A 12,533-nucleotide genomic window follows, 5' to 3' on the forward strand; every position below is an offset into this window, starting at 1 on the left:
AAGTTGTGAAGCTCAAACAGTGAAGTGTGTGTGTGTGTGTGTGTGTGTGTGTGCGCGTGTGTGTGCATGCCCCAATCCCTGGCAAAAGCAGACCGTGTGAGGTGAAGGGTGGGTTTTGATCACTCATCAACATCAGGGCGAGCACTCACCATCCCCCCTCCCTGAGAAAGCCCCTTCTCAGGGCTGGTACCCACAGCGGAAGCGCAGTGGGGGAGTCTGCTGGGGGGAACCAGGATGACACGTGGATAAAACATCATTCCATCTCAGACTGCTCTTTGCTACATTTCTACCGTTCTTTGCTCACGTTTGATTTTTCTCACATCTAAGCCATGACTTTAAATATTTATAGCTTAACAGAAAAAGTGATTCAAAGTTTAATAGCACGTAAAACGTATTTGATTTCAAGTGCAAATTCAAATCCTTTGTCTGTGTACACTCAGGCTTGAAAGTTGCCTGCTGCTGTCGCCTGCGTTTCTGTGTCAGGCAGAATGCACTCTGGAATGTCTCACAAAAGAAGGCCTTTTGCAATTGGACGCATTTTGGTATTCGGATGGAACTAGGTCACAATGTTCACCCCGACAGTGGGAGAATTGGAGCAGGGGAGCTGCAACACAAGGCAGAAAGTAGCCCAGCATAACAGTGTGGCTAATGAGCCTGGAGCATTAACCTTCTCCTCCCCTTGACTTCGAACCCACCTGGCCGACCACAGAGTCTAAGGAGGGCTATATGTGCAGTCCGCTCTGGGAAAACTATTTACAGGCAGTCTTTAGCAGCAGTGGAAGCAGCTTTGCTTGAGCTGTGTACTGTCAGGGACTGTTAGTTAGTTAAGGATTTCGGAGAAAACATCAATGAGAGAAATGAAGCCCAGCATGTGTCTGAGACAAAATGATTGCCATATAATCCCAGGGTGGGTGCACAACATTTACTGATGCAAGGACTGACCTTTATTTCCTCCTCCATGTCGGTGACTCTTTTCTCCAGCGCTTGTTTTTCCTGGAAGTCATAAAGAAATTAAATACAGGGATGTTGAAGGAGGGGAAGCCATAAAAACATCAGGATGTTCACTCATTTAGTGATATTTCATAATGAATTTAAATGGCATGAGTTACTCACCCTTTTCTCTGTTTCAAGAACGGTGGATCGCTCGGACATTCTGTCCTGCCTCTGTATGTTAGAAAAGCAAATGTTAAAGAATTTTGGCTTAATCAATCAGAGTTGTAAGAAAGTTCCATCCATCCATCGGTATTGTCTACACCGGCGTGCCCTTGCAGAGCTGCAGGATGCCTATTTCTAGAAGCATGACAGACCCTGGACATGATGCCAGTTCACCGCAGGACAGATAACCACGAAGAAAGAGTGACCAGTTAGTCTCACAGTCATGACTTTGGTATTATTGGGAAATAAGTTTGTTTTTTTTTCCCATTTTCCATTTCAATTTGGTTTCCATTTCCTGACGTGTCTTCTCAAATTCTTTTTGAAATTGAAAGATTGGTACCTGAGCAACTCTCTCCAGTTGAGAGCGAATCTTCACCAACTCTTGTTTGCTGTCCTGAAGTCTGGACTTGAGCCTTTCATTTTCTTGCAAAGCTTCTGTGTACATCTAAAACAAAAAGAAACAGATTACATGCTATTAAACTTTGGATCACTTTTGTACTGAAACACAAATTCAGCTGAACAGACAAAAAAAAGGGAGGGGGGCGGAATAAACATAACAAAAGACAGATTTGAAAAAAATATAGACATTTTAAAATAATCTAAAGCAGAAAACAAAATGCTGCAGTTTTCAAACAGTGAAGTTTACAAGTATATTTACTTCCCTTACCAGCCTCCTCTGTATGCATAGTGGCAATATAAACTGGGGTTCTTGTTCAACCTTGTTCGTTGCAGTTACAGGATTTTTTAGCTATTTAAAAATTGTTCTAACCTTGTTTATACAAGTGGAAATTGTAATATATCAATTTCTACGAGCAATTTCTAGGTCTGACTTCCTTGCTTTGGCTTGTTTGCTTTGTCTTTCACATTCTGAAGCGTGATTAAGAAATTAAATCAATGAAACAAGAAGTACTGGATTACTGGATCAAAAGTTCCTCAACACTCAGTTTTAACAAAGTTGAGCAGAAAATGTGCAGGACGGAAGGAAGTAAGGAAATGAAAATTCAGATCCAGATGAAACTGCTCAGAGTGAATATCGCTGCCATTTAATAAGGGAGGCAAAAATTACATTACTTGTAATTCAAGGTTTATTGCTGTAGCATGACAAAATACAAAAACTCATCTGTCAGTTTGAGATCCAGGCTACTTTATGGCCCCGTTAAACATATACGTCATATTCTATGTACCTTACATGAGCACAATATTTTAGAAAACTCACAATAATTGCAAGCCTGCTCTTAATATTCCTTTTAGGTCCAATTAGATTTCACAGGGTTATAAAAATGAAGGCATTAATATAAGGTGTGGGCAGTCAGGCTGTGTTCAAAGCAGCAGCATTGAGTCAGTTGAAGGGAAGAAATGTGTTTGTAACCCAGGCCTGGGTTACTTACTACCTTCTTATAGTCTTTGGCAGTGGAGTCTTGCTCCTGTTTATTCAGAGCCGCCAGCCTCGTCTCTCTCCTCGTGTACGAACTGGTGCGGCCCATAGGTTTGTCTGTGGCGCTTTCGCCGGTGGAATCGTATCTGAAGTCAACACAGCTCCATCTCAGTACACAATGGAGCTGTATGTTATTAAAAGAACAAAAATAAAAGTTTTCTTTTTTTTCCTTACCTCGACAGTCTTTCATGCTGGGAAAACAAAAAAAAAAAAGACGTTAGTTTGATCAGTCAGAATCACATCATGAGAACAACACAGTGTAAACATTTCTGAAGTGGATCCAGATTTGTTTGTTTGATAGGACTAAACAAAGGCTCAGCAGATAAATATTTTCCATTTGAGAGAAAAGGAGAATAGTAAGGAAGTTTGAGAGTCGAATTTTGACTCCATGCTCAGGAGCCCATGGCACCAGGAGGAAATGTGCAGAAGAGAGATATAATCCCAAAACGTCTTTAAAATGTTTCACACGTCATGCCGCCTGAGCCTGGTTGAGCTTTCTAAATTAGGTAACTGCTGCCTCCACAGTGACAGCGGCACACAGATGACATCATGACATCAGGAGTGAAGTATGACAGGCCGCCGACTGACCCCAAACAACTGGCAGATATCAAACTGGCCTGGAAGGTTTGTGCTGTCAGGAGTCCTGTCATGGCTGCCAAGTTCACTGTTGTGACCACATTTTGTGTTTGCTTGAGCATTGGGGGGCAATCTGTGTAAAGTGGCAGATTTGTACAGCACCTGGCAAAAATTCATGACTCTTTAACTTTGAATTCAATGTTTTCTTATAGAATTTTATGTCAATAATCTATGTGCAGCAGTACAGAGTTGGGATTTTTATTTTTTCCTCACTTTTGCAAAACAGCTTGAGCTCAGTTATAGATGGGAAGGAGAGTTTGTGAGCAGCAAATGTGACGTCCTACCACAGGCTGTGAATTAGAGTTAGGTCTGAACTTTGACTTGAACATTCCAACACGCAACTTTGCTTCTGCTTGGGTGTAGTCTGACCATCTTTACATTCCTTACTGAACAAAACCATCTCCACAGAATGATGCTGCCAATGCAGGTGAAGTTCATAGTTACTGTTGGTTTCCTCCATGCACATTTTGAATATAGTCTATAAATTAAAATTTTGATCTCTGACTCTTATACACATTTTTTCATTGCCCCATAATGCATGTGAAAGGGAGCTTTAATGACTTTGCTTTAATTCTGGTTTGGTTTTGGCCATTTCCATTAAAGCCATTTTTGCTGAAAGCAAAACTAATAGTGGTGTTGTTGCCCTGGATTTTATTTAGAGATATTAGAGTAGATGGGGTCGGGTAAATAACTATATATTTCTATGCCACAAAAGTTAAAGTTTTATTTGTGTTGTGTGTCATTTTTCTTTCACTTCAGGTTTGTGTTCCTATATCACATTTAATCCAGTGATATGGTTGCATTGTGAAGAAAAAGTGCATAAATACTAACACTTTAGAAAACACCTGAATACAGCTGGCTTTAACTTGTCCTCTGTGCGTCAGAAATCACAATACTAGCAAAAAAAAAAAAAAAACTATTGTGAAATTGTTTGACTAATAGTTGTCTTTAGATATGTCTTTTAACAACTATTTTACACGTCGGTCAGAGATGTTTAACTCATGTTTCAGATGGTTACTTTACTAAAGAAATATGGCTCCAATCTATGTTAAAGTACCTGTTATCCCAGTTTTCACATTTGCTGAAGCATGAAGATCCTTCACAAGGAGTCACAGGAGCTGCTCTGCAGCAAGTGTTTACATAACTAAGCCTAGCAGCCGCTGCCTGTCCTTATGTGGTCATGTGCTTTTGCACAGTTATCCAGAAAAAGGCAGACTTAAAAGGCCTCAGATGAAAAAGAGCCAAGGAAGAAACTGGGAACAAAATTCTACTTTCTTTTTCTCCCTCGTCCGTTTAAGAACAGGAGGATTGCTCGATCAGACTTGGCATTCATGCATTAATCAACAGGGGTGACTGGATCCCTCGTAGTGAGAATAAATTATCACAAAATCTTCATGTAGGGTTATGAACCAAACTTCGTTCCTGAGGGCAATTTAATGAGTATTTCACATTAAATGATCTGTAAATTGGTTAAATCACTTATCGCCTAAACTAACTTCTAGAAATGACTGATTTCTTAAAATTGAGAGGTGAATACGACTCACCAGGCAGTTTATTCATTTTCAACTTGGAGTTTAAAAATTTTGTTCTCTCAGAGGAATGCATTAAGCTGAATTATTCAACGAAGAAAATAAATGAATAAGAACAGCGGTTTCCCTCTTCTTTTATAACACGTGGAAATAAAACACAGGATTCACAATTTTATTGCAAAATGATTAAAAAAAAAGAGTCTTTAGCTTTTACAAGGTTGCTATTTATTATAAAACAAATGCAAACTGCCATAACTAACTGGGCCTTATTTAGAGACAGGTTCAGTCAAGAAAGTTCAGAACTAAAGAACAGCTTATACCAGAGAGAAATCTAGATTTACATTTCATCTTTTCAGATTATTTCAAAACAAATTGTTTTTTATTTATCTGATATCAATTTTTTATTTATTTTTTTTTACAATTTTGTGCAATTTAAAAGAATAACCTTCATAGTTACACAGGTGATACTCCCCGTCACACTGTTGCTCATTTGCGTTGTAGCTCATTTGATTAGAAAAATAAGCACCTCTACAAATAACACTCCAGCATCATCTTCCTATGCGCCTTACACTGTAGCATTCTTCACTTTATCTCCAGCAAAGTGTCAAGGATTATGTCTAAAAAGTAATTTTAAATTGAGTAGCTTTTTTAAATAATGATAAAGATCTCATCTTCCATTCGTATTTCTTAAAATTAAGGATAAGCTCAAACTCAAACTCATTTTTATACATGCTTCAAGTATTTGATTAAGATATTATTGTTGCTGTTTGTGGATGACTGCCAAATGGCCAGCAGCAGTGCCAGCACTTGTTTGCTTGTGTTCATGTTGATCCGTAGCTATAATGCCTCAAATTTTACTGAACCTATCAAAAATCTTAGCAATGCACAGCAAGCGCTCTAATCATCCATCTATCACTTTTCCCCTCTGCGTTTTCCCTTCCAACAAAAAATTCTGCCATTTCAGACAAGGCTGACATCATGGAAAACTAGTGTCTGCGTTTTACCAGGGACAAAGCAGAGAAGGAATGACACTTCCATAAAAGAGAGCAAAATCCTCTCTAGGGAGTGACAACATGTACTTTTGGCAACCATGCAACAACAAGAACATCTGCGGCGTTGCATGATATTCCTGTATACATTTCTAGATAGACAGAATCACGTTGTGTCCCTTTTTCCTCCTTCCTATTTTCTTGAAACGTCTGTGTCACACAGACTCCAGCTGACATAAACACAACAGTCAAACTACGCCCAGGAGAATAGGCCACTTAAAACAGAAAAAAAAGCAACAGGAAATTACAGAAGGAATGCTTCAGTCCTACAGCCTTTTCCAGAAAACAGGATCAGACCGCATCAGAATAAAACATTTGCCTCTCTTTCACAGGTTTAGTACGTAAGCTGTGAATAGAAACTGATTATGACATGCCATGTTAAGTGCTGAATCACGCCAATGTAACACTAATCCAGTTAACTTTTAGTGACAGGTGAAATTTAAAGTGCACTACAGGCTTAGTGTGTTAGTACTTATGAGAGAGAAATAATAGATGATAATACACTGAAGTTAAATTGTTAACAAATATATTTGCGGTAGACTGATGCAATTATTTCGATATTTTCAATAGCAAAAATAATTCAGATAAAACTTTTAAAAAACAGAAGAAAAAAAAAACAGATTTAGTCTAATATGTTTTAAATGAAGAACTTCTTAGGAAGAGAAGCTTACTCTGTAGTTTTTGTCTGTATAGGATGGAGAAGACGGAGGTGAATCTGTCACCGACTTCCTGGTGCGGGTCAGGTCTTTGGTGCGAGGGTAATAGGATGACATCTTCCGCTTCTACCCTTAACAGGCAGGTACACTTCAACTTTAACACTCGCTGAAGGCCGCTCAGTGGATAACAGACACGCAGATTCCCTCAGGCAACAGAGCAACAGGAGTCCATGACACGGCTCCGGGGGAATCCTTTGCAACAGGTGTTGGAGTGTGGCTACACGTGGTGTCCCAGTCCAGTTTAAAGCTCCGATACGAGCCTGAACGACAGCTACGCTTGGAGAAATTTTCAGATTTTTGGGTTTTTCTTTTTTACTGGTGATCAGATGAATCAAACAAGTAATCTCTCCAGATAGAAAAAAAGGAAAATAATTATTTAGTCAGGACATCAAGCACAAAAATGCTTTCCTGTCTTCTTGTTGAAGACTTTTAGAAAATTCGCCAAAAAAAGAAGCTTAAAGTAAACAACTGTGCAATGCTGCCTCTTCCTGGGTTTCCCAAAGTTATACCCATCTCCCTCCCTCTCATGCTTTTTCTTTCTCTTCTCCTTCTCTCTCTCTCTCTCCGTTTGGCCACCCCCTCGTCTAACCCCAGCCCCCTGCTTCTTCCTGCTCTTTTCAGCTTTGGCAGCTCTCTGTGGCAGTCGGCCAGAGAGGTTCTGGCTGCTGCGGACAAACTCGGCAGTGGGGGCTAAAAATTGTCCACTGATGTGAATGGGGATAAGAGGGTAGGTGGAGCACAAGGCCAGACGCAGGAGGGGGTTGCAGCAGCTTGTGTTCCTCTAGATAGGGCTACCACTACCTGAGGAGCCATCAGCAGCCTGGAGGTGCTGAGTGCATGCTTGCTCTGCACACATAGACGAAGAGTGGTTGTTGGTCCAGGTGCTCCATGATGTTAACACAAAGCACTCATGACATGTCTCCTCCTCATAAAATATGCCTGATCTGAGGCCGAAAACTGTAAAGAGAACCCCCAGTAATAACTTTATTTTCACAGTTCAGTTTTAAATTCAGCTTGAATGAAATATAAACACTGTTCCATCTTGGGAACAATAACTTCAATGCATAAATAGTAAGTAATTATGGGACTATTCTAACCTGAGGATTTCTTAAGGATTATTTAAAAAGCAGAGTATCAAACAAATTACTTATCTTTCATTAAAAAAGCTGTATTTTTAGTGCTTCTCTCTTAGATTTTTAACCTGGTATACTGGAAAAAGTGGACAAAACTATTTGATACCCTTCTAGATTAGATTTAGCAAACCAGGACTACTCTGTGTCATTTGGCAATTAAAAATCTAATCCATCACATTTGTGGTTCCTCAAGACTTCAGGTTGTGACCACTTTTATTTATGCCAGATGCTCTCATTTAGCTTTGGGGACATGTTAATCAATCAATCAATCAATCAAATTTTATTTGTATAGCACATTCAGCAGCAAGGCATTTCAAAGTGCTTTACATAATTAAAATAAAAACAGCATGTGACATTAAATAAACAGTGAGAAAGAGATAAAAAAAAAGATAAAAACATTAAAACCCGCACCCCTTTAGGACTTCAGTGAAACGCCGTTTAACTGGGATTCTAACCCTCAGGGACTTTAGTCAAAAACACCGTTTGACAAGGACTCCAACCTCTAGGTTTTTAGTTGAAACTCTGTCAACTGGGACTCTAAACCCTGTAGAACTTTAGTTAAACGCCGTTTAACTGGGATTCTAACCCTCAGGGACTTTAGTCAAAAACACCGTTTGACAAGGACTTCAACCTCTAGGTTTTTAGTTGAACGCTGTCAACAGGGACTCTAAACCCCGTAGAACTTTAGTGAAACGTCGTTTAACTGGGACGTTTTCTGGGGGGCTTTACTGTCACCATCTTCACATTTGTTCCTATATTTTCCTGTCAAACGTTTGAATTCTCCTATGGCTGACAGGGCCGTGCACAGACCACTAAAGGGGCATGTGCTCAACGACAAAAAAAGGGCACATCTAACCGCATTCTAGGACAGAATTTTAACAAAGCCACTCAGCTTTCAGAGTTTAATAAACAATGATAAATTACAAAAATGTGAGATATACAATCAAAGCTAACAAACATCTCCATATAGAGCATAACACTATGCCTATGTAAGATATTTTATTAGTAATTTMTTTCTGCAGGTCTATTTTGTTATAGTAAAGTATTGCWATATTCAAACCCGCAATTTAGCAGGATATGTAAATCAGAGCTGGACCAGACATATTTTGTCTTTACGGAATTACACTATTAAAAATATAAACAAGGGCACAATGCAACCTTTTACTGTACTCTAATCTTTAAAAAAGAGCTGCCTGTTTGCTACACTTGCAGTTGAGATGAAGACGGTCCATTCAGGAAAGCAGAGCTGCATCAAACTTTAACGTGGAACTGCAGAATAAAAAACAAAAGCAAATATTGAATTGTTAATGCATGCCAAAAAGCCCGACTTTTGCTTAAAAAAAAATTTAAATCAGTTTTGACTCATGAAGTTAACTTTCTTTGCAAAACAAAGTTATTTGCACTTGTCAGAAATCTTTTCTTGCTATTCTTGCTTGTGATTCTCACTTGACGTCGTGAGCAGGGCCTAAAATCACAACAAAAGATTTCTGATGTGGGCACATAAATGTTTATGTTTGGTAAAAAATGAGTTATTTAATTAAAAAAAAGTCTTTTAAACAAATTTTTTTTTAAAGGAATCATTACAATTCCAAAAGTTTTGATTACAATTTTATTTTACTTAACTGAGGTTAGTTTTTTTTTTTTCCATTGAATAATTAGGAAACAAATTTCACTTCATACTCTGCGAACCAGACCCTAAAAAGTCTGGGTTGAGTTTTTTTCCCCTTCATTAATGTCACTTTTATTACATTCATTATATCAATCATGGTAGTTCAGGGCAAGTTATTTTTAATTCTAAATGAATATCCTTGTTGGGCTATTATTTAAGTGTTATTCTCCTTCAAGATACATTTACCTAACGCTAGAATAAATGAAATGTACATTATGCAGCAAAGGAAATTAGAAGATCGGACATATATCCATTGWTGATAGGTTTTGGACGGGCGATGTGCCCTTATTGCATAAGCAATACTAAAGAATGACTGATATCATTAAAGATACAGGGGAGAAGCTTTTTAGTTATCTAGCTTTGCTAGCAAAGTCGTTAGCTATCAGCTAGCTAATAGCACAACAACAGCCTAATGTAGGATAAAAATAGTGAATTGATAGATAAGAACAGTTTTTCCTCACCTGGCTGTCTCCTCCCGCTCACTCGTTCTTCAGGCCTCTGCGTCCGCCTTTCTCTGTCAGTGTCTGTTGTATTTCATTACCTCTCTGCTTAAACCGCTCCGAGCTGAAGCAGAAACGATACTTCAACATGTTCCGTCATCTGACAAGTAGCAAGTCTACTCCACTTTATTCACCAAAAACTGTTCTGTAATCTGGAACGTTCGCTACGTTGAGCTCTGCAGTTAGCCGCCTTATCTCACTGCGCGAGAGGCAATTGCGTCATGCGTCACGGGCAAAAGGTCAAAGGTAACAAGGTGACCGGCTTATTATGTTGTACCAAAAAGAAACAAAAAAGCAAAGAATTTTAGCACATGTTTTTATGTGTCAGAAGAGGACTTAGGAAATAATACCAAAAAATAAATAAATAAATTTGACCAAAAGGGGCAAGGAGCAAAAAGGGCAGGTGCTCAAGCACCCCCAGCTACCTCCTATGCACGTGCCTGTCAGGTTACATTGTGTTGCAATCAATGTTGTCGGAAGAAAGAGTTTTATGCGCTTAATGTCCGATTTGCTATAGCTATATATTGAATTCATTGTCGCTAGCTGGGGTGGCAACAGGGGTGGAAAGGCTCTCGTTTGGGGTGGCAACTTCTCCGAGTGCTGATGCCTTGCCTGTCCTGAACGCAGCGCACAATTGGAGATGAAGCCAAGAACAGAGGAGGTGTATTCCTCCAGGTCTACCTCTCCCTCATAAGTAGCTGCCTCTCAGAAGATCAACCAATCTGTGGGCTGAAAACAGTCCTGGAACACAAAGGCTGCATCTCTGGGCCACACAGTGACTGTCTTCTTCGTTGGTYTAATCCATCTCATCAGTGGATGATATGCTGGCACCAGGAGGATGGAGATGTGTTTGGAGAGGCCAAGATGAGGGTGAGGAAGAGCTCTGTACGCACTGTGAATGTTGGTGTGGACATGGTCCAGAGTGTAAGATGGATGAAAACTGGGCAGAGTGTCCGTCAGTTTCACGTGGTTAAAGTCTCCCAGCTCATGTAAAACGCCTCCGGGTGCTTCATCTGCATTGAGCTAACGGTGTCATACAGCTCCTTCGATGCTTCGTTGCCGTTAGCACCCTGTGGAATGTAAACAATGTTGACGAACATCGCAGTAAACTCCTGAGGCAGATAGGATAGCTGACAGCTGTTAACCAGTCCACAGTTAGTACACCAATCTGCATTCACTTACATACACTGTCCTGCTCCTTCTGACATACATTGTTTTTTCTGAGTGTTGGTCGCGGTCTGCTTGGAATAACTGAATACTGTTAATCTGGAAGGCTCAACGGCATGTTGCTGTTAAGCCAGGTTTACGTTAGGCAAAGAATGGCACAGTCCATCTCTGCARAAACTCTCAGCCTCAGATGTAACAAATCCACTATCTTATCCAGTGACGGGACATTAGCCAGAAAGAGAGTCAGAATTGGTGGCTTCCTAGGCACCAGTAACATGCTCACCGGTTTCCCCTTTTTCAGGTTTCAGGCACAAACTTTTCTTTTGATCATTGGTCCTGGCACCCTTGCTGTGCCACTCCATTATACTGAAGAGCCGCTGTCTCCCAAGTGTGGATTTCAGCCTTTTCGATATTTTACCAGCTGAACTGTCTCCAATGGCCATCAGCTTAACTGAGCTGCATTCAGATGTCACAAAGAGTGATGCACAAAAAGCTGCATTCTTGAATTCTACCGTCATAACCATTGCAGAACCTAGAGAGCAAGAAGAAGGATTGCATCCCAACAAGACTTTGAAAACGATTTGTCCAGACGAAGAATTAACAATGAGTCAAAGCAGCAAGACTTCGTTTTCGGATTCCGAAGAAGAAAAAGCCCATCAGATGTTAGCAAGAGAAAGACAGAGGCTTCATGACATCCTGCAAGAAGTCGGCAGGATGTCCTTTGAGACTCACTCATTAATGAAAAGCAAATGAGGAGTTAAAAATCAAAGTTCTAAACCTAGAACAAGCAGAGTTCGAAAAAAACGAGCATGTTCAAGAGAAGGATGAAGAATTTAAAAAACTGGTGGAAATGAACATAACCTTAGAAGAGGATAAGGACATACTGGAAAAGAGGAACACTGCAATGGAGAATAAAAACATTGACTATAATAAGGAAATTGTCGCGTTGAAGCAGAAATTCAGGGCTTTGGAGAAGGAGAATATCAACCTGACCCTAAAAACCAACACTCTAGAGGAGAAAAACACCGCCCTGGAGGAGGAAAACTCTGTCCTCGAGGACAAAAACACCACCCTGCAGTAGGAAAACTTAATCTTGGAGGGGAAAAACAAAGTTTATTCTACGAAAGTCTCTAACCTGAGGCGGGAAAGGAATTTTCTGTATAGGAAATCCACTTTCTTGGAGAAAGAAAACGCAACACTGAAGGAGGAAAACGCCTCCCGGCAGATGGAAAACAAAAAATTTGTGGAACAGCATAACCAGGAGCCATCTGATGAAGAAGCCAACAAAGACATCCAGTCGGTATCAGACCAGCCACAAAAGGAGCCACATCTTTTCAGACGTGTAATCGGAGGCGTCTACAATACACTGCTGACAATGTATCAAACCGGCACTCTGAGGTATTGGGTATAAAGATGGTACTTCTAACTAAAGAAGTGAACCTCCAGGGCTTTATATGGAGTCCTCCAGGGCTTTATATGGAGTCCTGTTGGTCTCTCAGACTGCTTCCGCCTCCTTCCGTGACTTGGTAGGGAGTCCTGTGGGT

At 40.1% G+C, this 12,533-nt stretch overlaps 1 protein-coding gene across 7 annotated transcripts in view; it reads right to left on the bottom strand.

Annotated features, from left to right (window-relative positions):
• ppp1r12b (protein phosphatase 1, regulatory subunit 12B) overlaps window positions 1-12,533 on the bottom strand; it is a 31,834-nt gene that overhangs the window by 6,605 nt on the left and 12,696 nt on the right. For 3 of the 7 annotated variants that reach the window (XM_017305744.1, XM_017305745.1, XM_017305743.1), the window contains exons 6-10: window positions 2,765-2,781; window positions 2,547-2,676; window positions 1,496-1,600; window positions 1,114-1,164; window positions 943-993 (exon numbers count right to left, since the gene is read on the bottom strand). In XM_017305744.1, coding sequence (XP_017161233.1) covers window positions 943-993; window positions 1,114-1,164; window positions 1,496-1,600; window positions 2,547-2,676; window positions 2,765-2,781 — 354 coding nt within the window. Of the gene's footprint in view, window positions 1-149; window positions 220-942; window positions 994-1,113; window positions 1,165-1,495; window positions 1,601-2,546; window positions 2,677-2,764; window positions 2,782-6,475; window positions 7,098-12,533 lie in introns of those variants that run through there. The other 4 variants (XM_008414228.2, XM_017305746.1, XM_017305747.1 and 1 more) reach the window with 4 other exon arrangements.

Source organism: Poecilia reticulata, linkage group LG7 (assembly GCF_000633615.1).
Source record: "Poecilia reticulata strain Guanapo linkage group LG7, Guppy_female_1.0+MT, whole genome shotgun sequence".
Classification (NCBI taxonomy): domain Eukaryota; kingdom Metazoa; phylum Chordata; class Actinopteri; order Cyprinodontiformes; family Poeciliidae; genus Poecilia; species Poecilia reticulata.